Source organism: Rhinolophus ferrumequinum, chromosome 28, assembly GCF_004115265.2.
Source record: "Rhinolophus ferrumequinum isolate MPI-CBG mRhiFer1 chromosome 28, mRhiFer1_v1.p, whole genome shotgun sequence".
Lineage (NCBI taxonomy): Eukaryota > Metazoa > Chordata > Mammalia > Chiroptera > Rhinolophidae > Rhinolophus > Rhinolophus ferrumequinum.
Genome location: NC_046311.1, coordinates 4538872 through 4563396, shown reverse-complemented (window position 1 = coordinate 4563396; position 24525 = coordinate 4538872). Strand labels below are relative to the sequence as shown.

Here is a 24525-nt window from a genome sequence, read left to right as displayed (position 1 = left end):
TTAGCCCCTGACACTCCCATCCAGGAGAAGCCCAGAGCGTGGCTGTCCAGTTTCCCAGTCTCTTCTCCTCTCATGTTCCTTCTGTTCCTTCCAGGACACGCTGCAGAGTCAGAAGACAGAAAGGAGAAGCGGGGCTCTGGTGGAGGAGTGTCAAGGTGGGTCCTGGCCTGACACAGGCCACCGCGTGTGGATGTGCTGTCACAGCTGCCCCGACCTCTGCACCCTGTGGTCACGTGGCTGTAGACGATGGTCCCAGCTAGATTGGGGTCTCAGATTAACTGTTACTTTTTTCCTTCTTCAGGAAAAAATAATCCAGTTTGGGGGAGGAAATTGTTTAAAAAGGGAAAATACCCCTGGTGGTTCTTGGAGCCAATTGCCTATTAGGTTGCTCCACATGAAATTTTAATTTCTGGAGAAACAGTCAAATGCTGGTCATTTCTAATAGTTCCCCCCAGTCAATATATTTCCGTGCCCTGGGCTGGTGGAGAGGGAGCCACCCCTTCTTTGTCCCCAGAAGCACATTTTACAGTGTCTCTGAGCTTTTGGTCACTGTGTTCCTCTCCATCCTATGTACCCTTTGCAGAATTATTTTAAATGCAGGAAGAAATCACCCCCACCTGTGGATTCTGCTGAAAGGGGCAGCTACCCCAGGAGGGCTCCACTTGCCCCCAGCTTCGAGGCATGTCTTGAAATGCAGGGCAATGAAGATGGCTTTTAAACGCCTTGTCTTTCAGTATTAAAATAAATAAGTAAATTCTCCAGGGCAGTTCAGACAACCCTGACCAAGAGCTGAGACCAGGTCCAAACTTTTCTGTCCCTAGAGGTATTGGCTCCCATCTGGATGCCTGAAATAGTATTTCACTCCCTCTCCTGGGAGCCCGAGGGAGGAGGTCGTGCGTTTGGGGAACTGCTTGCAGCCTCTCCATAACCTTCCAGCCACTCTGGTGCTGGGCGACCGACCGCAGTGTGGGCTTTTCACTTGCAGTCCTGCATTCATTACGTGTGTGTATGTCTGGGGCTGCCTCTGGGTGTGTGGGTTTCTTTTCGTGTCTGCGTGTCAGTGGCAGGCTGTGTGTGTCTGTGTACATCGGCCTGTCTGGGCGCTCTCAGTGCCACAGCGAGCTGCCCGGTGTTGGTAGGAGAGGGCATTTCATAGCCTCAGATGTCCCCCTCAGGGCTTTCGGGCAATGTGTGTGTGTGTGTGTGTGTGTGTGTGTGTGTATTTTACATATACATAGATTAGGTTGGTGCAAAAGTAATTGCGGTTTAAAAGGTGAAAAATAATTGCCAATACCGCAATTACTTTTGCACCAACCTAATGTATATATTTTTACGCCGCTGACTGTGTGGGGTGACAGGCGAGGGTCTGACCAGGTGTGGTGTGAGCAGCTGCGGCCGGCGTTAACCTCATCTGCCCTGAGCTCACAGACTTGCCTTCCTGCCTGCTCCGTCCGTGGGGAGCCTGTCCCTTCGCAGCTCACCGTCTTCTCTCTAATTTATTAGCTGGGAAGGAGGAGAAAATGAAACTTTGCCTGAAGACAATGGCTGAGACAGCAGGTCCCACCCCGCAGAGCAGCCAGCACCTCTCCCCCCAGCCCTGTCTCCTCCTTTTCAGTCAGTATATCACGCTGCTCCCTCTGAAGTAAGAAAAAAAGGAACCCCCACACCCATCTCTAAAAGCCATGTCTGCCCAGGGACCTGCAGGGGTAGCTCTAGACTGTTGACGGTGGGAGAGGACAGAGGGCATGTTTGAGCCCGAGTTTGTATCTGTTGGCCCAGGCCTTCATCCACGCTGGGCCCCCACCTCTGAGTCCCGGGGCTTTTCCCCCCATCCCAGCGGCTGGGGGAGGCGAAGGGGGCCCAAGGCAGCTGCAGGGCTGTGTTAGTAAACACTTTCCTGGGTTCCCATTTTCATCACTCCCCACCCTTCTCCACTCCCGATGCCCCGTTACACCCCCCACCCAGCATCCCCTTTTCTGTGGCCTGCACAATGAGCTCATTGTCCCGGGTGTGATTTGAATAAGGGATCGGCGGGCCTGTTCCCAGCATTGTCCGAGGGGCTGGGAAAAACCCCAGCGCAGGCAGGAGGACCAGACCAGACAGAGACAGATGCCTAAATTAGCAACAAAGCTTTGTGCACGTCCCCCGGACAAGGGCTCGCCTTGTTTGCGTGGACTCGAGGGTGTGGAGCTGGCCGGCTGCTCGCATGTCTCCCCATGTTAATTAGTTTTGCATGCATGTCTGAGAAGGTGCCAGGGGAGATGTGTTTGCCTTTCCCGGGAGGGGGACCTGTTTGTGGCCATGCAGTGGCGCTGGCCTGGGCCTACCTGGGGAGCCAGGCTCTGAGCCTGAGTGGGAATCTCGCCCCCCCCATCTTGATCTTCTGTCTCTCTGCCCTTTGGGGGGCTTGGCTTTGCTCCCTGGGGCCCCTCCACTCCTACCCGGCCACATCCGAAAGTTGGTTAGCTCTGACTACAGGGAACTCACTGGCTCCCACCCAGACCAAGACGGTGCCTGTCCATCTGGCAGTCTGTCTCTCTCGACACAGGGTCCCCCGGGACCGGCGAGCAGAAGCGGCCAGTCTGAGCTCTCTCTCCTCCATCCCTGAGCCAGATGGCCAGTCTGCTTATCGCATTACGGCCTCCCCTGGCCCCAGACCCCTGCCGCCCACAGTTGGACCAGCATCTTGTTTGGGATGTGATGGAGAAGTCCCCTTCTAGGCCCTTGCGGAGGCCTGGCCCTGAACAGGAAAAGGGTCTGGTAGACAGGACGCAAGGCATGTCCTTGCCACTGGCTTGCTGTGTGGCCTTGGGCAGGCCATGCCGCCCCTACCCTCTGAACCTCTGTTATTCTCCCTGACAAAATGAGAGTTGAACTTCAGGAATCTCTGGGTTCCTTCTAGCTCAGAAAGTCTGTGACGGTGGTGACATTTCAAACGTGTATAGATTTAGCGCCTCCTGACTGAGCACTGTGACAGGAATGGGACGAGTGAATTCTGCCCAGGGGTGGTGGTGGTGGGGGGGGTAGTAGGAAGTTGTTTCACAGCGGAGCGTTGGCCTCCGTTTTGAGAGTGGCTAGAGGATCAGGGGCGGGCAGAGCCTCTTCCTTTCTTCCCGGGTCCTCACAGAACCCCCGTTGGCAGCCGAAGCCTTTCTCTCTGCACCCCTCCCCTGCAGTGGTGGCAGGCAGGCCCTGGTCCAGAAGAAGGGAGCTTGGCCGTGGCAGCAAAGCAGAAGCTGGAGTGAGAGCAGCTGCTGGCCTGGTCCTGGGTGTACCCTGGTCGCCCCCTGCAGGCCCTGGCATGGGGGACAGGGCTGAGAAGGGGAATGGACGCCTGCCTAGCTGGGCCTCCAGGTGACTTTCTGGGTCGTGCTTTCAGAGTTTCCAGCTCTCTACAGCCCCTCACAATAACTCCGGGAGGTGAGGAGGGGCTGCAGGAGCACGGAGCACAGCCCCTCTTGCACAGGTGCAGGGTCTCGGCATTCAGTGAGCAGGGGGTCTGGCTCCCAGGCCCTTCCCTGGTCTCCACCACTCAGCCCCCTGGCCCCGGGGCTCCTCACAGCTTCCGGAGAATTTGAAGTCCAAGCCTGGGACACTCACAGTCCCGAAAGTCCTGGACCAACATCTCCTGTCCCTTCCCACTGGGCCTTTAAAGTGGCTGGATCTCTCCTGTGTCATTTCTTACAGATCTGGCGACTCCACCCGGCCAGAAGGCAACCTTGTCCTGTGTTTGTGTCCTAAATGATTTGGGTTTCCTGTGCTGCAGGAAATACTGGGGCCTTAGGGTAAGGCTTTGAATGCCCGAATCCCTTCTCTTGCTCCTTCCTTGTCAGCCTACCCCATCTCTGGTGCTGTACGACTGCGCCTGGCCAGAGGGACCCCCAGGGAGCCTCTGGGATCACCCTCGAGGGTGCCATTCGGGCAGGCAGGCCCTGGTCGTTGCCCCAGTGCTCACCTTCATCCCCTCACATGTCCATTCGGGCCAGCCCCCACTCCCAGCACTCACTCCTTCCATCCTGGCTGCCTCTCCCCTCTCCACCTCTCTCTGTCATTCCCCTTGTGTGTCTGGGGGCCTCTTTTCCTACCCCTTTCCCGGTCCTCAGGCAGCCCCTCACTCCAGCCGTGTATGTGGAAGGGAAGTCTGAAGTTCAGTGAGGACGAGTATAGAGCTTAGAGCTCAGGGCAGGAGCCGCTCAGCTCAGTAGTGCTGAGGTGACAGAGCCTGGGGACAGCTGCCCACTGCCCTCCCTCGGCACCCCTCCCTCCTTCTTTCCCTCCCGGTTTAGCTGCCTCAGCTGTAACCCTGAGCTTCTTAATCTGGTGATCAGCGGTGGTGCTGGGGGCATGCTGGCAGGGGCTTTAGGAGGTGACAGGGGAGCTGGGGAGTCGCACTCCACTAACAGAGCATCACGCAAAGCCAGGGAATCACATTCTAAGCGTGCTCCCCCTCCCGAGGCTGCACCCTGCACAGCGTGGGTGGTGCCCAGTGGAGGGCTGGGGCACAGGCCCTGCAAGCAGCTGTCGTCACCTGGCTTTGTTCCTCAGGACGAAAGTTCTCGATACGAAGGCTCTCCAGCTCTTTCTGCATGGCTAAGGTTTTATTGTTTGGTAGCTGCCTCCACCCTTACCCCAGCCCCCCAACTCCTCTGGCTCCCTAGCCCAGTTAGAAGAAGTTGGCTATAAGTTGCAGGTATTCCTTCCTCTGTCAGCCAGGAAAATGCTGGTTGGGGGTGGGGATTTGTTCTAGAACTAAGCAAATGTGCTGAGCTGTATGCCTCCCCTGCTTAGACTGGGCAGCCCCGAGAGAACCCAGGGAGTTAGGAAACTGAGGCAGGCATGCTGAGCCCAAGCCCCGGTGTTTGGAGGCTTCTGGCCGCAGGTTGGGGGTGGCCCAGGCCTGGGTCCGTGGCTGGAGAGGAGAGACGGAGGAGGAGACGCTGCAGGCAGACGCCCAGATGAGAGCTCTGCTTCTGGCATCACCGTGCAGTAGACCCCTCGTGTCCCAGAGCCTGTAAACCCTCATCCATGACATGGGAAGAACAATCCTTACCCGTGGGATTGCTGTGAGGAGCGGCATTAGATAGGGAAACATTAGATAGGATCGTTTCCCTCCCCCGTTGCCGTAGGTCAGGACCAGGTATGAAGGAGTTGAGCTTCTCCAGGTCAGTTCATACAGCTGTGACTTGGGAGAGAAGGACAGCAGTGATACACAGAATATTAACCATGGGCACCGGCCACTCAGAATGACAGCTGGCCCAAACCATCAGCCCAGGGAGGAGGGCACAGCTGAGCTGAAATAAGTTCATTTGTCTTTGTGTCTTTCTGCCCCATCACGGGTCTGTTCATCAGCAAGCACACCGACCTCCCTCGAGGGCAATTCCTGACGGGGGTCGCAGGAGGCAGGAACCCTGGATCTTCTTTGCATTCTGAGCAGGTCAGCTCAGCCTGGCATGGGGCACCACCTGGCAGAAGACCCAGCAGGAGAGGGCAATGAGCTGAGGTCCTTCCCAGCTCCAGGCCTCACCTTGACTGCAGCCCTGCCACCAGACTGTGTGGGATAAGCTCCTCCTGGGGTTCTCACCCTCCCCACGTGCCCTGGAGTTGCCCTTCCTTCCTGTCCCTTCTTTTCAAAAGCATGTGGTTGAGGATGAGGGCCTGACCCCTTCGGACCCCCCTCCCCATGCCTCTGTTTCATCGGCAGCCAGAGGAGGTCGTGTTTCCTACTGTCCGGCTGTGGGGGGGGGGGCGGTGTGAGCCAGGTTCTGTCATCCAGGAAGGCTTCCAGCCCCAAGGCAGCATGTGCCCCCAGCCCCAGCCAACCCTGGTCCCCGAGCCAACCCTGGACATGCAGTGTGCTTTGTTAACAGTGACTTCTTTTACCTGCCCTTCTCTTTGCCTTGTTGGGTGAAATCCCTGCCTTTGAGGGCCCAAGGTGACCTGGTAAAGTGACAAGGGCATGGGAAGACACAGCCTCACCTTGCTGGAAGACAGAGACTTGGACTCCAGCCCGCTTCCCGCTAAATGGTTCCAGGCAAACCCTTCCCTTCCTGGACCTGGAAAAGGAACACTGGGTAGGATGACATCTAAGGTCCCTTATAGCGCTGACATTTTATAACCTGGAAGTTCTTCCTGTTTTTCCCTTCTGTTATCTGCCAGTAACCCCCAGCCCCAGCCCGCTGGCTCACAGGAAATCCAACCAGCTTTGTCCCCTTCAAGCTGCCCTAGGAGGCAGGGAGATACCTTCAACCACAGGTGACAAAAATGAAAACCCAGCTCACTGCTGGCACGTGACATGAGGCTGAGCAGTGGTCTGCCGTGGAGCAAGACTTGGTTCAGAGAGCACAAGTCTTAGCTGAGTTCACGTCCAGCCTCTGATCTGGAGCTTTCTCTGTTCCCATTTGCTCTAATGTTTGCCCTGGTGGCACTGTGACCGCCGGGTGGTCCCCCAGGGTGCACGTGCAGTGCTCTTGGGACTTGCTCAGTCCCGCTTCCCTGGGCCCGGGAAGCTCTGAGCCCCAAGAAACAATCACTGGGGGGAAATGCTACTTCTTGGTGCCTGGTCCCTCTCCCAGCACCCCAGCCAGGTGGCTCTGCCTCCTGAACAACTAACACAATTGCAGGCCATGGAGTCAGGTGGACGTGGGCTCAGGTCTTTGTATGACCAATGTGACCTTGGGCCAGCCTTTAACCTCTCTGACCCTCTGTTTCCTTATTTCTAAAATGAGGACAACCACACCTGTCTCATAAAGTTGCAGGGAGGTATAGAAACAGGTGAAATACCTTGAAATTATACGGTCACTCTCCCTTACCTCCTAGTCCCAGCTGAACCCAGAGGCTCCAAAGGCCACAGATAAGAGTAGTGTCTTTCCCCGCCTCTTACCTTTGAGTTTCAGGCCTGGGGAGGTTCTGAGACAACCTCCGGCAAGCTCCTCCCCTCCAGCCCACTGCTCTCCCTCCCCAGGGAGCAGAAATACCTACTTTCAGCCCTAATAATACCTGAATGAGATTTATAGGACACCTTCCTCCCCAGAGTGCAAAGCTCCTCACATCTTATTTCTTTCGTCTTCATACTGTCCTGTGAAGTGTGATGGGACAGCCTCTTTTCAGCTTCTCTGAAAATGGAGACAGACAGGACCTGTGTGTCTGGTCAAGGTGACAGGATTAGAATACAGAGCCGGGCCACCGCAGGACACCAGGCAGGCAGGGAGGACACAGGGTCACTGTCCTGAGGCTGCAGCAGTCGGGCGGGATAGGGGAGGAGAAGCTGGGCAGAGGGCACGGTGCAAGCTCTGCTCCCATTCCTGCCCATCTGGGACTTGGCAAGGGAGCTGGGGACACATGTCCCAACCCCTCCCACACGGCCTTTGCCTCTGGCCACCATTTGTCCCCTCGTCGCACCCTGTACTTGTTCTGGGTCCGAGGTGCTCTGGCCAGGCCTCTGGAAAAGGAAGCTCTTTGCCATCTCATGCCTTCCCAGAGGATGGGGCAGCACATCGGGAGGCTGCCCAAGCCCGGGGCTTCAGCCTTCTAGGAGTTAACGACTCCCTCTCCGCAGCTGTCCTCCCCTTGGTGCTCCTCTTCCTCCCTCCTCCTGCTCACAGCAGGCAGGGCCTGGACCTGGGAGCCATGCTGCTGTGCTGTTGCCAGGGGAGCCGGGAGGCAGATCTGAGCTATGCAGGGAAAAGGCCCAGCCTGTCAGAGTGTGTGAGATGAACCGCCGCCGTCCCCGTGCAGCTGGGCTCAGACGTGTCTCGGCTCTTGTTCTGTGCCTGAGAATGGCGAAGCCCAGTGAGGTTCAAGGGCAAACTCACCATTCATTAGTCAGGGGTTCTTGACGTCCCCTCTCGCCCAGGCCTGGGTTCCCCCCTTCCTCTTTCTCTCCCTCTGGTGACACATTCCTGGGTGCCTTTGGTGAGGATTGCATACCTTCCTCCTCCTAACCAACCCCCCTCTCCAGAGGCCCCTGAATAAACTTGCCCCAAGGAGACCAGGCAGGACAGAGACAATGGCCACAGGAAACCATTCAGGTGGGACTCGGCCATGCTGGCCCGCCCTCCACTCTCAGTGCCCCTGGAGGCCCCACTCCCCTCTGATTCAGGGCACCCCTGGGCCACCAGCCTGTATAGGAGGAAACCATTGTGTGGGCACTACCCTCAGGGTAACAGGCCAGCCCAGTGCTGTTCTCAGCAGGCTCTCCGGATGTCTCTCCACGGCCTGTGTCTCTCCTGGCCGGCCAGACTGGTGCCTTGCTCTACCATCGTGTGTATTGTAAGACACTCAAACACTGTTGGTTGGAGAGTGTAACTTGCATAATATTTTCTGGAATGTGGTAACATCAAATGTAAAAGGGACACATACTTGGTCACAAATTGCACGGCTAGGCATTTACTCCCTGGTTACATATGTAAAGGTTCCCAAAGGCATATGTATAAGGACATCCGTCAGAGCATTTCTTTTTAAGAATGTAAAGAAAGGAAGTGAACCTTTGGCCCATTCAGATGGTGGAAAACTATGCAGCCGCAAAAACGCACTTGATGGGTCTCTAAGCTGTTGTGGAAGGTGGGCCAGTGTATGTTGTTGGGTGAATAGAATCAATAGCAGAACAGGAAATAGCGTACGATCTGATTGGTGTGTGTTTAAAAGCCAGTCCTAAGTATACTTCTATCTGAACTATTTCTGGAAATACATATTGAAAGGCTCTGGGCAGGGGGAAATGGATGGTGCCCTCTTTTTCTGTACGGTTATATTTTCTTTCCGTGCTCGTGGAATACTTTTATTGAAAAATTTAAAGAGGCTCTTTAATATAACAGGCTTATCTTCTATTAACCATCTTGGGGTAGGAGCTCCAAGACGATGGTGGGGACGCTGCAGGGAAAAACATCCCAGAAACCCTGCCACAGTCCATTTTCTGCCTGATAATCACATCTCATCATCGTGGCTGCAGTTGGTAATTAAAAGTCTACCAACTGCCTGGGTCTTCTTAGGTGGGTATCAGTATTCCAGTTTCACTGACGCTGAAGAGTAGTTGATTGGTCGTCCGAGCTCCACAGCAGAGAGGGGTCTGGGGGGGCCCCCCGTTTTCACTACTAGTAGAGTAGACATTGCCCCTCCACCTTCAGGAGCTGTCAGTTTTGGGGAGGGGCCTTTGGAAGCCCCAGCAGCACCCCCTTGCGTTGTGCTGGTGTGTGGCCCTTGGTGAGCAGGGTCACTGTGCTGCGTGCCTGTGGAGCTTGAGCAGCAGGAGGAGTGGATGGGGCTGCAAAAGGCCCTGTTTGCATAAGCAGTGTGTGTCCTGAGAGACATCACCATTCTGGATGAGCCCCATCTCCTCCCCTGTCTGCTTCACCCTCGAAATAGTACACGGTCTGCCAAGTGTCTCTGAGGGGGTTATGCTGGGATATAGGAGTGGGGGAGGGAAAGGCGTGTGTGTGGCCCACCTGGATCCAGCAGCCACCCAGAAGGGCCTGGGAAATCTGATGGGGATAGCTACGATCACCCCAAGTCGGCTGTGGGGCCTACAGAGAGGGGAGAGAAGCATTAAGAATGACTACATGCGGAGGGCTTCCAGGCCAGGAGGACGATGCTTTGTAACTTTATGGGCTGTGAGTCCATTGGCATAACCATTTTACAGATGAGGAAACTGAGGCCCACAGAAGTTACATTACAGGTCCCATGTCACACAGCTTATAAGTGCCAGAACTGAGATTCAAAACCAACTCTTTTTGACTCTAAAATTTGTACTCCTCACCCCGTAGAGATCCTGTTTGGCTTGGCCACTGAAAAGAGGTCCCCACAGCTGCAACCTCTCCTCACCAACCCCATACACAGAGACATCAACCCCTCCTCTGCAAAGCCACTGCCTCCTGCAGTGGAGTAGTGACCTGGGCCGGACAGTGGAGGAGGATGACAGAGCCTCCTACGACCCTGGTGTTGTCTGGTTAGTGTTGCCTCTTCTCCAGGCTTGTCCAGATAGGCTTCCTGGGGGAGGGTGGGGGCGTGGTGGCCGGAGGCAAGGATGCAGCTCAGCTGGTCAAGACAAATCCCAGTGAGCACTGAAGAGCGGGCGCTGGGTCTGGGAGAAGGCCTGGGTCTTCACCTGGTAAGTGGTGGGAGTGGGCAGGGTCTGAGGGCCTGTCAGATGGTACCACCTCCCAGTCCCCTGGCTGCTGGTCATCTGCACCCCTGCAGACTCTGCTTCTTATTTGGGGTCCTTGCCTGACGGGGCCTAGCAGGAGACGAGGACACTCTTGGCCTGCCCCATTGCTTCCCAGACGCTGGCCTGATAGGAGGCTCAGGAACAGCTGAAGCTGTGGAAGCAGAAGTGGAAGAGCAGAGATCTCACCCAGGCAACTTGAATTACTGGACTCTTCCAAGACCCGTGGGTCCCCCTGGACAGTGCTGAGGGAGGGCTACGGCAAGTTCTGGGAAAGAGGCTTCTTCCTATCCTGTGGACTCCCTGCCCTTCTCTCCCCAACCCACAACAAATAAAGTTTCTTTGCAAAGCCATCCATGGCTCTCGTCAGTTTTTCTGGGAAGATATGGGTGAGGAAAGTAATACTCAGCCATTAGCAAAGACAATTCATGGTGTGTTGGGTATGGTGGGGACCCTGGCATGGATGGGAAGGGTAGAGGAAGACGCCTCCCAAGGCCTTGGAAAGTCTGTCTGCCTGACCTGGGCTAGGGTCCTTTGGGTTAAGAGGATGAAGGTCATTGACTGGCCCAAGGGCTACCTGTAGCCATGAGGGTGGCAATCATAGGTATAGTGATTGCCCTCAAGAGAGGGGCTCTGGAGGTTCTCAGTTGTGAGGCAGCCCCTCAGCTCCTCCTCACCCTCCATCGTGTCTTCTCATTTAATCCTCACAATGACCTCATAAGCCTTAATCCCATTTTACAGACTAGGAATGGAGGCTCAGAAAGGCTAAGAACTATGCAAAGCCACACAGCTGAGAAGCAGTGGAGCTGGGCTCCAGCTCTCATCTCTGTGACTCGAATGGGATGCAGGGAGTCTCCTGAAAGCCTCTGACAAGTTTTTTCACGCATGTTCAAAGTCACAGCATTGGTTCTCATGAGGCCCTTGGATCCCAGATTAATAATCACTTTCTGGTGCCGCACTGTTGTAAGTGCTTGTTCATGCCCTATATCATGGTTTAATCCTGAGACATCTCTATACATAACTGGGGACTATCTATTCCTAATTATCCAATAGAGAGAGTGAGTCCGGGTAAGCTGACCAAGGTGGCCCGTGGGTGTGGGTGCAGCCAGGATGCCAACATAGGCATGCCTGTCCAGATACCAGTCACTTAACCACTACTCGCTATGCCCCCCCACCAGGCTGGCGCCCAACCGGCGTCGCCCTGCGCCACGACCCCAGCGAAATATCCCTCACCCCTTCCCAACGGCCGCCAGGCCAGGTTTTGCCCCGGGCGGCGCGGCAGGGTTTGCACCCCCCACCGGCAGGCGGCGCTGTCCGGGGCGCCCGGCTCCCCCCCCACCGCGGGCCGCACTCCTCCTGGCAGCCGGCTCGGGCCCCAGAGCTGCAGGAGGAGCCAGGACCCCGGCGGGAGGGAGAGGACTGAGGGGCTCGCGGCACAAAGAGCTTTTTATTTAAATTTGTTTAGAGTTTCGCGAATTTGCATGAAAAATGTGTGAGAAAAGCCAGCTCCGGTGACCTCATCCGCACCTGCCATTAACGTTCAATTAGCGGCTGAATAGCGGCTGCGGACGCGACGTGAAGAGAATCAGGCCGAACTCGCGCAGCTCCGGCTGCGGGCCGGGCCCAGAGTGGGGCAGGGGGCCCCGGCCTACTCCTCCGGGCCGCAGTCCCAGCGGCCCTGTCCACACCCCGACTCTATGAGAGACGCGGGGACCCAAGAACCCTCGAGCCTAAGACAGTTTGGGGCGCCCCAGGGGCCCCAGGGGATGCCCGGCTCCCAACCCGCGCAGAGAAGGGCGGGCTGGCCCCCTCCCTGCAACTGGCGGTGGACGGCTGAACCCGTCCCAGCTCTGACGGGTTCCCTCGCCACCTTCGGGACAAAGTGTCAAGTACAAGTTCAAGTTCAGGGCCATGCCCCGGGACGGGGGGCCACGGAGCCTTCCCTGGCCGCCTTTGTTCTTCAAGATAATTGCTCCCAATTCCCCTCCGGGCGGGACCCTGCAGGCTCCCCCGCCCCACAGGAGCCGCTTCCTCCCGTCCGCGCGGCGCCTGGCCCCCGGCCCCGGCGCCCCGCTCGGGGCCACCGAAGGGCCTGGGGGCTCGGGGAGGCGCAGTTCGAGTCCGTGGGAGCTTCCCCAGCGCCGCAGTCCCAGCAGCAATCCCAGCTCGGTCGGACGGATGCTCGCGCTGAGGTAAGAACCCTTGGCGGACTGTGCCCGCACCCCTTGTGCCCCGCCCCCTTCCCGGACCGTGCGCCCTGCGGAACAGGGCGGAGGGGGGTGTGCTGGGGAGCTGGGCAGCCCTGCCGGGCCTCCGGGGGGCGCGCTGCTGCTCCAGGCCTGGGGAGGGGTGCACAGAGGGCGAAGGCGCCAAGCGACCGCCCGGCGAGGTCTCCTGCCTTTCCCAGGGGCGTCTAGCTCACCCAGCTCGCGTCGATTTAGCCACTGGGTCTCCACTTCTGCGTCGCCAGTTCTGGCTCTTCCTCACCTCCTTTCAGATTCTGTCTAGAGGGCCCCCAGGTAAGAATCTAGCCCCCAGGCCCTGAGGCTCCTCCTGGAGAGTGGGAGGTACGCGTGTGGCTCAGCTCTAAGGAGAATCAGCTGTGGGCATCCCTCCCCACCCCTATCTCCAGCACCTCAAGGAGAGTCCTGGGACAAATGGTGGTGGCTGGGGTGGGGTGGAGTGCGCTGTGATTTACTGTCAGTGCAGGGGGCCATAAGGGATCCTGGTTGCTGCTGGGAGGACCTCTTGCTGTGTCTGCCTGCCTCCTTCCTGGATTGTCCGTGGGGACAGGTGTTAGCTGGTACCTCACTCAGCCAGCACACTGCCAAGCTGAAAGGAGCACAGGGGGCTTCTGCTGAGGGGCCCCAACCTTGTCCCCCCCGTTCCTGCCTTTCACTCTCAGACGCTCACTCTGAGGTCCTTCGTGTACTTGTACTTTACACAGTTCTAACATCCATGGTATCTGGTTTTTAAATTCACAGCAAAGTAGAAGTAGCACATTTCAAAGGGGGAGGTGGCCCTTTTCCTGAAGCCACCACGCTCCCCTTCTGTGTTCCTTCCTCTCTTCTTCTCTATGTCCCCAAATTTCTCATTTCTGGGATTTTATTCATGGTGAAGTTTCTGCCTTCAAGAGTACACTCCTTCCCATCTCCACTTGGCCAAACTTTAGCAAGTGTCCCCTCCTCCAGGAGGTCTGCCCAGATTCTCTCTCTCCCCATCTCCTTCTCCCTCCCTCCCTCCTTTTCTCCCTCCCTCTCTCCCTCTCCCTTCAGCTGCACTCCCAAGCTAAAATGACTCAGTAGACAATGAATGAAATAGTTTTTGTATGAATTAATAAAAAATCAAGCACATACATTTTTAAAACATTGAAAGTTGAGTTAAAAAAAAAATTGGCTCAAACGGAGCTAACATCTCCCAGGGGCTCCTCCCTCTCATACAAGGTCTCTCACATTCACAAGCATGAACCAGCAGGAAAAGGCTGGTTCCATGTACTCTGTTAAAAAGAAAGGAGAAAAAGCCTATGCAAATCGCTTTCAATTTTAAAGAAGAAAGAGCAGAAGGGAGTCCCTCAGCTTCTCTAAGGCTTCCTCTTGATCTGACTGGGTCCTCTGAGGGCCTGAGTTTTCAGGCAACGCATCAAACCTTGGGTCCTCCTGCAAGGCTCCAGCGGGGGGCCCCCAGGAAGTTGGCTAAAAATGGAGACTGTGACCTACCTAGTGTGTGTCTTTCTGCTAGAGATGATTCATCACTGACACACTGATGTCAGAAGAGCCTGGGAAGATGTTTATATCTTTTTTAAAAAGGGAAACTGAAACAATTTTTTTTCTGCAAAACCATCTGCAAAGGATGCTCTAGACCCTTCCCCTTCCTTGTGGGAAGATTCTCCCTGGGTTATTCTGACATCTTGGACAAACCACTATTTTTCGTCCCAATAGCCACGGTTCCCAACTCATGGATGGTAGAATGAGGAAATTTAAGGCAGCAGTTTGCAAAAGGCGGTGTAAATACTACTCTGTAATATACTGACAGAATGAAAATGTATTATTAATATAGATTAACTCCCAACTAAAGGAGAGTAGATCTTGTTATTAGCCCTCGTTTACAGAAGGAGAAATAGGGGTGGAGGAGTTAAGTAAGTTGCCTTCAGTGTCACAGCTAGAAAGAGGTTCAGGTGGGCTTTGAACTTGGGAGGCTGGTTTAGACTCAATGTCCTGGACTCTACTACCAACATTCTAGCTTTGTTCCTAAGCTAGTCGCTGAAAATGCGTCCCAAATCACATGTCACATGGATTCTCTTGCTTTCCTTATCACACAGAGACAGAAGGAGGTAGAGGGTGGGGGTGAAGAGCCCAGCCTTTGGAGTCTTGTGTTGAAACCATGTGACTCTGCCTTCCAAACCACGTGACTTTCGCCAAATCTCCATGTCCTCGTCTATAAAATGGGCTTGTAAATCGAGCTCAGGGGCTTGTGGTGAAGATACAATAAAACGTTGCGCTTGGCCCAGTGCCTGAGACATTGTAAATGTATCCATGAGTGAAAGGCATTATTATTTTACCAGGAACCACCTTTAATGACAATGTTAAGGTCACTTTGCATTTTCAAAAAAACGACAGCCGTCAGTCCCCCTCAGAAAAGAAAAAACTGACACAGTTGGTCTCCACATGCTGTAACCAAGCATCTGAGGGGGTGCCTGGATTGTGGAAGAACAGCAGCTCTGTTCTGTAGACAGATAACCCAAATGTGTTCAATACAGATTCTTGAAACCTGTGCTTCCTGGAGCCTAACCGCTTAGAGATATGTGTGTGTGTCATGGGGTGGGGGCGGTTGGAAGAAGGACCCTGCAGATAATTGAGAGAATTAGAGGCTGAGACAGAAGATTATTAAGGAGAAAAATCTGAAATGTGTTCTTTCTTTTTTTCTCTTAGCTATCAAATCTGACCATCATGTCTTCATGAGGAAAGTAAATGACGACGAGACCCCGCTCCAGAAGCAGATTGGTGAGTGGACGCTTCTTCCTCCTTTCATTGAGTTAATAGTTACTTAGAGTGTTTATTCTGTGCCAGGCGTTGCTTTTTAGGCACTGGGGATCCAGCAGAGAACAAAACAGAAAAACTCCTGGCCTCGGGGAGCTGACATTTGTGTGTGTGGCATCTGTGGGTAAAATTGAGGAGAGAGAGAGACTGACTCAACTTCCTTCCATATCAGAAAATAAGTAAAGGACTGAGGCAAAGAGATGCCTCAGGCAACGTGTTCATGCTTGGGGTGCTGGGACCCAGGGAACGCTGAATCCTAGCAGCGGTGTAGGGAGAGAAATGGCGACGGTGGAGGAAAGCAAGAGGACTGGGAAAGGGTGAGCTTGCTTCCAGGGGTCTGGGCAACTCAGGAGCAGGTAACCTGCGCCAGACGTGCTTCTCAGTGCTTTGCAGGGATTAGCTCAGTTCATCCCCATCAGGGCTCTGGGAAATAAGTACCGTTAATCATCTCTGTTTCAGAGATAAGGAAATTGCGGCACAGAGAGACTGAGTACAGTGGCCCAGGGCCACGGAGCTGGGAAATCTGGCTCCGTAGAACCCAGGCAGCCTGGCTCCAGGGTCCCTGCGCCTAACTCCACTCCTAAGCTGCTCATCAAAGGACGACATGTCAGAAAGAAATGTGCACATTTCTGGTGGTGCTACCATGGGTTCCCAAGTGTCCTCAGACGTCTGCAGGAGTTTCCTTGCGCTGCACTCCTCACACTGCTTGGAGCCCCAGGTTAGACGTGTTAGGAGCTTTCTTTACACCCTTCCTCCTTTGGCAGATGAGGACACCAAAGATGGGAGGGACTTGCTCCAGCGTCATTGTCCAACTTTATCTTGGCAGAGCTCAGCCCACTCACTGCCATGTTGGGGCTGCCTGTTAAGGTCTTGGGGTGCAGAGCTGCTTCCCTTACTTGAGACCCTTCATGGGTCCTGGGGTCAGAGAAACCCCAGTCCTTTCATCACGAACCCAGAGAGTGGGTGGGAAATAATCAGGGCAGGAGTTCCCCTGGAAGGTCCCACCTCGAGGGCTGCCTTTGTCCTACTCCATGGAGCGGCTTGCAGCGGTGGAGAGGAAACTGGGGTGGGGTGGGGGGGCCAACACCCCAAGCCCAACAGGTCAGGGAGTCTGTCTTCTAGCCTGGTGCCTTCTGGTCAGCCCACTTTCCTTCTGTCACTGGACTGAGGCAGAGGATGGTGCCAGGTTAATGAGGTACTCCTCACTTTTCCAGAAGGTTGCGATTCTATCACCAAGCCACTGAAATACCAGGCACACGGGACCTAATAGCTGGAGTAACAAAAACCTGTTGGACGTTGCTGCCCCAACTCACTCCAGTACCAGATAAGGCTCTTGATGGGTAAAAGGGTTCTGCCGCTGGCGGGTCTGAGGTCGAAATTAGGGACACTTGAAGGGCTCCTGCGTGGCAGGCCTCATGGCCAAACTCACTAGACTCCCTGAGGGAGATGCACAAATGAGAAGCCCAGGGATGCCCATACTGGCCCAAAATACATTTGCCCAAATGGCTTTCTTAGAAAAATGAACTTTCAGCTGGGGAAATGGACATGAGGAGTCTGGAGCCAAAGATTACATCCCGGTGTATCTGCTTCCCCAGGAATGTTATTCATTATATTTTTATGATTTATTGTAAATCTGTAATGCGAGGGAAAGCCATTGTGGGAGGTATTATTGAGGACCCTCGTCCTGACCACACCTGCCTTAAAGGTCTTGGGAGTGGAAACTATAAAAACCACTCTGCGATGCGTCTGTAGTTCCTGCCTCTTCCAATCTATCTTTCCGGAGTTGGGGACTCCATGCCAAGCTGGCAGCCCTCTTGCGGTAGGGACAGGAGGCGGTGCTCCGTCTGTTCCAGGCCCACCACGCGGTGGTCCAGGCTCCGCACCTTTCAGGCTGGAGGGGTTGGCAAGGCTGTGTTCCGCGCTCCTCAACCACCCAGCGACATTTACCCAAGGCTGTCGTTGCAGTGAGGCTATTTGCACAGCGTTGGCAACGTTGCTATGTGCGGGAGCGGCTGCGTCTGGCATCTTGGGTTCTCCAACACTCCTGGGGTTTCCTTGGAGCAGGGGACGCAGGGAAGGCTTCACCTTTCAACCCGAACTCAGGTCCCAGCAGAAAACTGCAGGGGATGACTTGCTTCTCTGGTGATCCCTTTAAACTAATCGCCTCCGCCTGCTCGTCTGGCCCCATCCGCCCAGCTGGTGGATGGTAGAGCCATCTGGGCCACCAGGGATACTGGGGTGCCCTCCGCCCACCTCCCCGCCTCACCTTTAGGGTGTCACTTTTGGTTTGCGCCCACACCTCGATGGCGGATTTCCCCGGGAATTGGGATTATTATATTGCAATTTTTTCTAACTCCAAGGTTCCAAGAAAATCTATAATGAATGTTAATATCTACCTTCTCCTGGTCAGGCTACTTCAAGCAGGAGAGCCACTGGATTTTTCTGGTAAAAGTGAAAAACTACCGCGTGGTGGGTCATGTCAGGTCCCTGCCCCTGTGTGTCGTCATTCTCAAAGAATTTTTCTCCCCAAGAGGAGTCCGACTTGTTTGAAAGACAGATTTCTCCTCTGATTCTGCGGACCAGAGAGAAATGATCTTGGTCTGTTTTTCGCAACGATTGAAAAAGAGAGACAGACAGACAGACAACCAGGGCAGGCTTCAGGAATCAGGCAGAGAGTGCCCGCTCGTACAAAGGTTCCCTGGCCAGGCCCCCAGGCAACCCGGGACGTTATGTTCAGAGGACCTGCACTGGTTCCCCCAAGGCCCCAGCGCCAGCTTCGCGCTCTCCGCGTGCCTAGCCAAGACCGCTGATCGTGGGCAAAAACGGGGGTCCCTAGGGAATCCGGAGCCGCTCTGAGGGCGAGATCGGGTTTGTCCCATGACCTTGGCCCCAGGAAGCTGTGGAAAAAGACAGACTCCAATTTTCTCCCTCGGAGTTGAAACAAAACCTGAAAGCCCGAGGTTACCGGCACCGCCAGAGGTGGCGCCTCGGCGGCGGGCGCGGCCCAGCCGTGTGCCGGTGCGGTTCCCAGGCCCCGGCTCTGTTTCTTTCCTAGCGGATGAGTTAGTTAACCTGGCTGGTTAGCTCATAGCCAGCTCACAGGCAGCATTTATGCAAACGCCTCGCCTGGTCTCACACTGAGCCCCAGCGCCTGCCAGACTGAGAGTTGCCCGACTGGGCTCCGGGAGGAGGGATGAAGGGGAATTCTTGGTAATTAGAGGGGAGGTTTTCCCGGGACACCTCTAGGTGAAGTGGCCTTGGCTTTGGAGGAGGAACAAAGGGCTAAGGTGCCTGCGCGCTGCGCGGCGCCTCGGGGCCCAGCACCGGCTGCATTCACACCCCGCCCAGCGCCGCTGCGGCCGTGGGCTTTGTGCGCTCCGGCCACGCGCAGCGCTGCACCTGCCGGGCTTGAAGTACCTTGGCGAGGCTGCGCGGGCGGCTGTTCTAATCGCCATCTCCGAAGTACCTGCTCATGAATAAACACCAGCCCCATTTATCAGGTACTTAGCGCTCATTGTGAAGGGGAAATTGGCCCTTTTCTAAAAGTGTCTGTCCTCAACCCATCTGCACAGTTGTGGCTGCAGAATTTCCCCCACCCTTGAGTCACACACACACACACACACATACACACACGGACAGACTCATAACACGAGGCTCCTCCAGGCTAAAATAAACTCGCTTTTCTTCCGGCAAGTGCGTGATTGAACCGCGACAATAGACAGAGAGGAGGAGGCCGCTGGGTCAATAGCCCACGTCTCCCATTGATAGGAAAAGTCAGCAAGCAGAATGCACGGTCTTCCGAAAGCCTTGCCCTGGGCCCCAGTCACAGGGCCCTGTGGACACACACGCATAAAAGCCCCATGGGTCCCGGAAACATTGAGCAAAATATTGGAAACAGTGGCCCACGGTGTCCGTGGTGCCTGCCATCCTCGGCGGGGGTGGGCCCCTCTGACCGGGCTACACCCTCCGCCCCAGCTGTACTCTATCCTGAGCTCCTCTCTCTGTCCAGTTCAGTCCCACACCTGGGCCTGACTTTTACAGACGTGGGTGGACACGCCGCAGGGCAAAGACTATAAGACTCAGGCAACTCAACTTGCAACCTCCCCTGGCCGGTGCAGGAAAAGTGGCTCTTCCAGGCCTGGTTGGAAGGAATGATACTTTCCCAAAACGGCAGCTGCAGTTTCTTCTGAATGCGCGGAGGGAGAGAAGGGGTGGCAGGTCCATGGGGTACACAGGGGTAAATTTGTAAATGCCCACAACGTCGCGCCAGTGAGTTTATGAAGGCATTTGCATCTTAAGGGCTGGCTTGTTCATTACTCATCCATTCCTTACAAAAGATATGCTTCCAACAGATGTACAGGAGCACGCGTTCCCAGGGAGCTGTTCCCTGGGTAGAATTCACCCGGGAAACGTGATCAATTTTCTAGACCTGAGTAGGGGGGGCCACGGGCAGTTCTGAATATGAAAGTGTTTGCGAAGTGTCGAGATTTCGCCAATCGAATGTTTTAAAATGGCTTTGTCTGCATTGGGCTCTCCTGATTTCATCCTGTGTGTGACAAATAGAAGCCCCGAGCCACCACGAAAGCCAGGCTCGGCTGCCTGGCCCTTGCACGACTCCTGGCGGTGGCCGCGCGGGGTTCAGGAATCTGGGATGTTTGGAAAATCGCTGCATATTGATTTGGGGTTTCATAGCCCAGTCTCTGAATATCCAGCGTCCTGTTATTTGCCAACGACCGTTGGGGTCCTGTGGTACTGCTGGCAGGGGTGCTTGACGTGGATCCCGGAGGCCTGTGGGGTGGGGTGAGGGAGTGGGTTCTCCCTGAGAGAGGGGCGTGCATGCGGGCCGGAGAGCGAGCCCCCAGACCGCTGTAGGGACGCCAGGGGATGGTGGGCTGTGGTTCCCCGCAGGAAGTCGGTGGCCCGGAGTCCCCAGCCACCTCCGCCCTTCACTCTCCTGCTACCGTGCGGGCGCCAGGCCCGCGGAGATCCTTCCCGAGCCCCGGCAGCGCCATCATGCCGAAGCAAAGAAGCTCAGCCTCGCTGGAATGAGCCCAAACACCGCCACTCTTTTTGGAATCTTCTAGGAAAAACACAAGATCCTGGTTTTCTTGATGATTAAAAGGAAGTCATTGATGGGGTGGGCCGTTTGCATTAGGTCCGACCCAGGAACGGGGAGGATGAATTCGGCAGATATGCTTCAAACTAAGAACGGCTGGAAGTGCCCGTGTCTCCAGGCTTTCTGGCTGCACGTTGCACTCAGGCCGCCCCTCCGCAGGGAGAACCCGGGCATTTCTGCGGCGCAGCTCACGCAGCCCCTGCAGGCTCATCTTGTGGCCGTGGAGTCAGCCCCGCGCCCTCTTCACCCCAGAAGGGGAGGGCACCTCGGGAAGGCTGGTGGAGGAGTTCATCCAACAAACCCCTTCTCCTCCGGCGCCTCCTCCCCACCTCAGGGTCTAGAAGCTGTGTCACTTCCTGAAGCTTTATTTTATTGGGAGAAAATTCTGGAATTCGAATTTGTTGCTCTTGTCTGTTTGCGTTGAATGCCTCTGTGGCCCGGGTGTGTGCGCTTCCGCAGGAATCTTTGGATTTCAGGGTGGCTGGCTACAGGGAGGAGCTTGGGGGATGGGGTGCACAGGGTGCCTGAGCTTCCTCCCCAAGCCCTGGGACTGGCCGCTGAGGTGAGGCTGGGCCTCAGGGGTCCCATAAGGGCTTCAGTGCCCTCCTGTCGGTGCCCCCATTTTCACTCTTCTTAGCCACGCCCATGGTTCATTTCCTGCTGTCCATCTGGGGACACAACTTCCCCAAAAGACCATGGAGGAGCAGAATGGAACAGGAACTGGGCAAGGCAGCTCCGAGGCTGGTTGCCCACCGTCAGGGCACAGCCAGGCCTGAGGCCTGGGCAGCCATCTGGGAAACGCTCGGGACCCGGGCAAGGCCTTCTGGGCTAGACACGGGCCACCTTGAGGGGACAGAGTCCGGCCCTCTCCACACAACCCAGTTGTCCTTAAACAGGCCTTCCCTCCCTAGTCTCCCCCTTTTGTTGCCCGATTTCATCTTGGCTCTTCCAGACGAGTGGCCAGCAGGAGTTTCTCTGTCCCTATGATAGGGGTGTGTGGGGACGCCAGGCCTGGAGCTGAGAAACCTGGAAAAGGCTTGTGGCGTTTAGCTTAGATTAACCGAGAAGCTTGGGCGAGAGCCCTGCTGGTCTGGGGCTGAGGAGGGAGCCACGGGAAAGCGCAGGCGAAGAAGGGAGCGCTGAGGGCGCGGAAGCCTATTTGATCTCAAGAGCAGGCTCCAGCAGACCCTGGCTCTCCCGTCTCACCTCAGGAGTACACATGGCTCCTGGGTGTTCCACATGGCAGTTACCTTGGGCCCCTTAAAGGGGGTGGGGAGGGATCTCCCCCTGTATGTCTTGCCTTCTGAAACCCCTCTTCCTTGAAACAACTCAGCCTACACAATGTCTCCATCTAAAGTTACCAGCCTTTGGTTCCTGAGCACCCCTCTCTGCCCTGTAATGCCTGCCACCCGTTACCGTGTCTGGGTACCCACGCCTGTAGCATCTCGGTTGCACTTCCCTCGCCGCCTACTGTGCCCAGGGGTCGTGCACCGATAGCCAGCCCTAGCCTTGGTGCCACCCTCTAGGGACTAGGGACAGCAGTGGCCTTTGCTCTCCCTGGGACCCCAAGGGTGATATTCTGGGAATTGGGGGCATGGTCCCCACCTTCTCTGCCTGGGTTGGGCAGGAGGGAAGTACCAGCTCTTTCTGAGGCTGCTGCGTGGCTCTTTCTCTGCCCAGGACCCTCTCTCGCCCACTGTACAGATGGAAATGCTGAGGCCAGTCGGCTCAGGTTGGCCAGAAGCTGGCGCCGGACCCTGGGTGTGCCCCCCTAGACCCTGCCCCCCCCACACTCGCACCCACTGGCTGTCTGCAGGGTGGAAGGAGAGGGGTGTCCCTAGAGACTGAGGAGAAAGGGGTGGCGAGGTCAGGCCTGGCGGTTCCCACGCTCCCCATGCCCAGTTTTCTCTCTCACTGTCTCTGTTCCAGTCTGGCTGTCGGTTCTGACTCCTATGGCTGAGCCGAGTACCCCACTGTGCGGACTCGGGGTTCGGTCTGAGGTTCCCATGCATTCGTCTGGCGTCCTCCAAGCACACCTATTCCAGGTCCACCAGCAGAGGGAGCCCTGGGCCGGGTGAGAGCAAGTCGGTGCTTCTGGGTTCCCAGCGCCACACGGTGGGGCTCGGTGGTTCAGATCCACACCTGACGCCCCCTGGTCCCAAACCCGCAAAGTTGCATGGACACAGCCACAGATGCACGTGGAGGAGGGAGGGAGCAGGGCGGCAATGCCACCTGCAGCAGGACCCGAGCAGATTCAGGCCACCATGTGAACCCTGGAGAAAATCCTGTGTACAGTGGAAGGAGTGTGTGTACACAGCAAAGTGTGTACAGGCAGAGAAGAGGCAGAAGGAGTAGCCCGACACTTGGTCGCTCCTAATTTCTAAGTTGGAAGGGGTTTCCTAGAACACTTAGTCTAAGCACCTCATTTTAATAGGAGGAAACAGGCCCAGGTGGGGGAGAGACTTACCAGTTAGAGAGGGGCTGCCTGGTGGAGCTGGGAAAGCGCCTTCTCCGCAGCCTTCTTAGCCTGTGTCCTCTGCTGTTGCACATTTGAAACCGTAGCAGGTCGTGGTTCTGGGGGAACGTCTGAAGGGTGTGTGCGTGTGTGTTTGAGTCTGGGAAGCAGCGTGTGGCCACCTGAGAAGGATTGTGTGGCCATGCACAGGTGCCTGTGAAAGTGAGACCCCTGTGTCGGTCGGTCGGTCCACAAAGGGGTAGGTGTGTCCGCAAATTGTGTGATGGATTTGTGCCTGCGAAAGTGTGTGTCTGTGAAGGGCTGGGTGTGGAGGAGGGAAGGGGTCTGTGTGTCTGTGAATGGCGTGGGTAACGTGTAAAGGGATAATTGTGGACAACTGCACCTTCACAAGGGGTGAGCGAGTGTGTGGGCACACTCATACACATGAACCCTGGCACTCCTCCCCCTGCACTGGAACCCCGGGTCAGGCCCTGAAAAAGGAGGGAGGGGTGAGGAGGCAAGGGGCACAGGCTCCATCCAGGGTGCGGCCCTGCCCCAGTGCCTAGCAGGCTGTAAGGGGCCGCAATTAGGCAATGCTTCTCCCGGGCTGCAGGGGAGGAGGAGGATTATGGCAAATTCATTTCTATTTTCCAGCCCACTAAGCCTGCAGTGTGTCCCTGGCATTAGCATGAGAATGGGCCAGGGTTCTGGGCCCCCCTCCCGACCTCCTGACCCCTCCCCACCACGTGAATAGCGGGGCTCCAAGCCTCCCAGCCTCTCCAACCAGCTTCTGCAAAGCCACGACTCCTAATCGGGGTAATTTAATATATTTTAAGCCCCCGGCGGCTTTATTTTCCCTCCTTTTCGAGTTTGTTTTAGGCATTCAGAGCTCTCACCCCATCATTAGACGGCCTTATTTGACGGATGGAAGGAGCTGCTATGAGACCACAGCCCTTTGTGTCCCCCACGTAAGCTGGGCTTCCCTGTAATTAGAATGGTATTCCCAGCCATTGAGGCTTTTCATGAGGCGGAACAAAAACTCCCCGGGATGAATATCCCCCAATTCTCACACCCCTGGCTGGGAACGGGGCTGCGAGTTAAAGGGACTCCTTGGGGTAGGCAGTCTGGAGCAAGGACAGCCCAGGGCCTGCCGGGGCGAGGAACTTAGACGCCGTGGGGAATGGGCACCACACAAAGGCTGGCAAGGTTGGCCTCGTTGCCCGTAAACACCGCTCACCTGTACACACTCCTCCACGTGCTCAGCCAGACTCACGACCTGCCTGGGCTCGGCCTCTGTGGTCAGAGGACTGGCATATGCCCATGGGGGCAGGGGAGATGGAGCCAGGCTGGGACGTGCGTGAAAAACACACACGCGTACCCAGTCAATCCGACCCAGACGCAGCTATGGCTTCGCCTCTGACACATAAGAACACACGCGGTCACTCACAGAGAGGCGTGGAATTACACTGTGAACACACATGCAAGCACGCATGCAGGCGTGCTGAGCCACAGAAACACAAGGTCACAGAACCAGGCTGGGAAATGCTCGTATCACACACACCACACACATTGTCACCCAGTCGTAGAACCAGACCACAGTCCTGCTTTGTACACACACACACACACACGCACACGCACACGCACACACACCACCCAGCCTGGGCTTTGCTTGTGAACACGCACACAGTCCTGCAGACTCATATATACATGTGCACCCCTCGGGTCATCCCGATCCCATTTCCCCAGTGGCCGTAGGGCCGACAGC

The 24525-nt window shown here is 55.9% G+C and overlaps 1 protein-coding gene across 1 annotated transcript in view; it reads left to right on the top strand.

Moving 5' to 3' along the window:
* The window catches only part of LOC117018767 (uncharacterized), a 112158-nt gene that overhangs the window by 24771 nt on the left and 62862 nt on the right, over positions 1–24525 (top strand). The window contains exons 2-3 of the mRNA XM_033099958.1: positions 95–155; positions 15082–15153. Of these exons, the coding sequence (XP_032955849.1) occupies positions 95–155; positions 15082–15153 (133 nt within the window). The remainder of the gene's footprint in view (positions 1–94; positions 156–15081; positions 15154–24525) is intronic.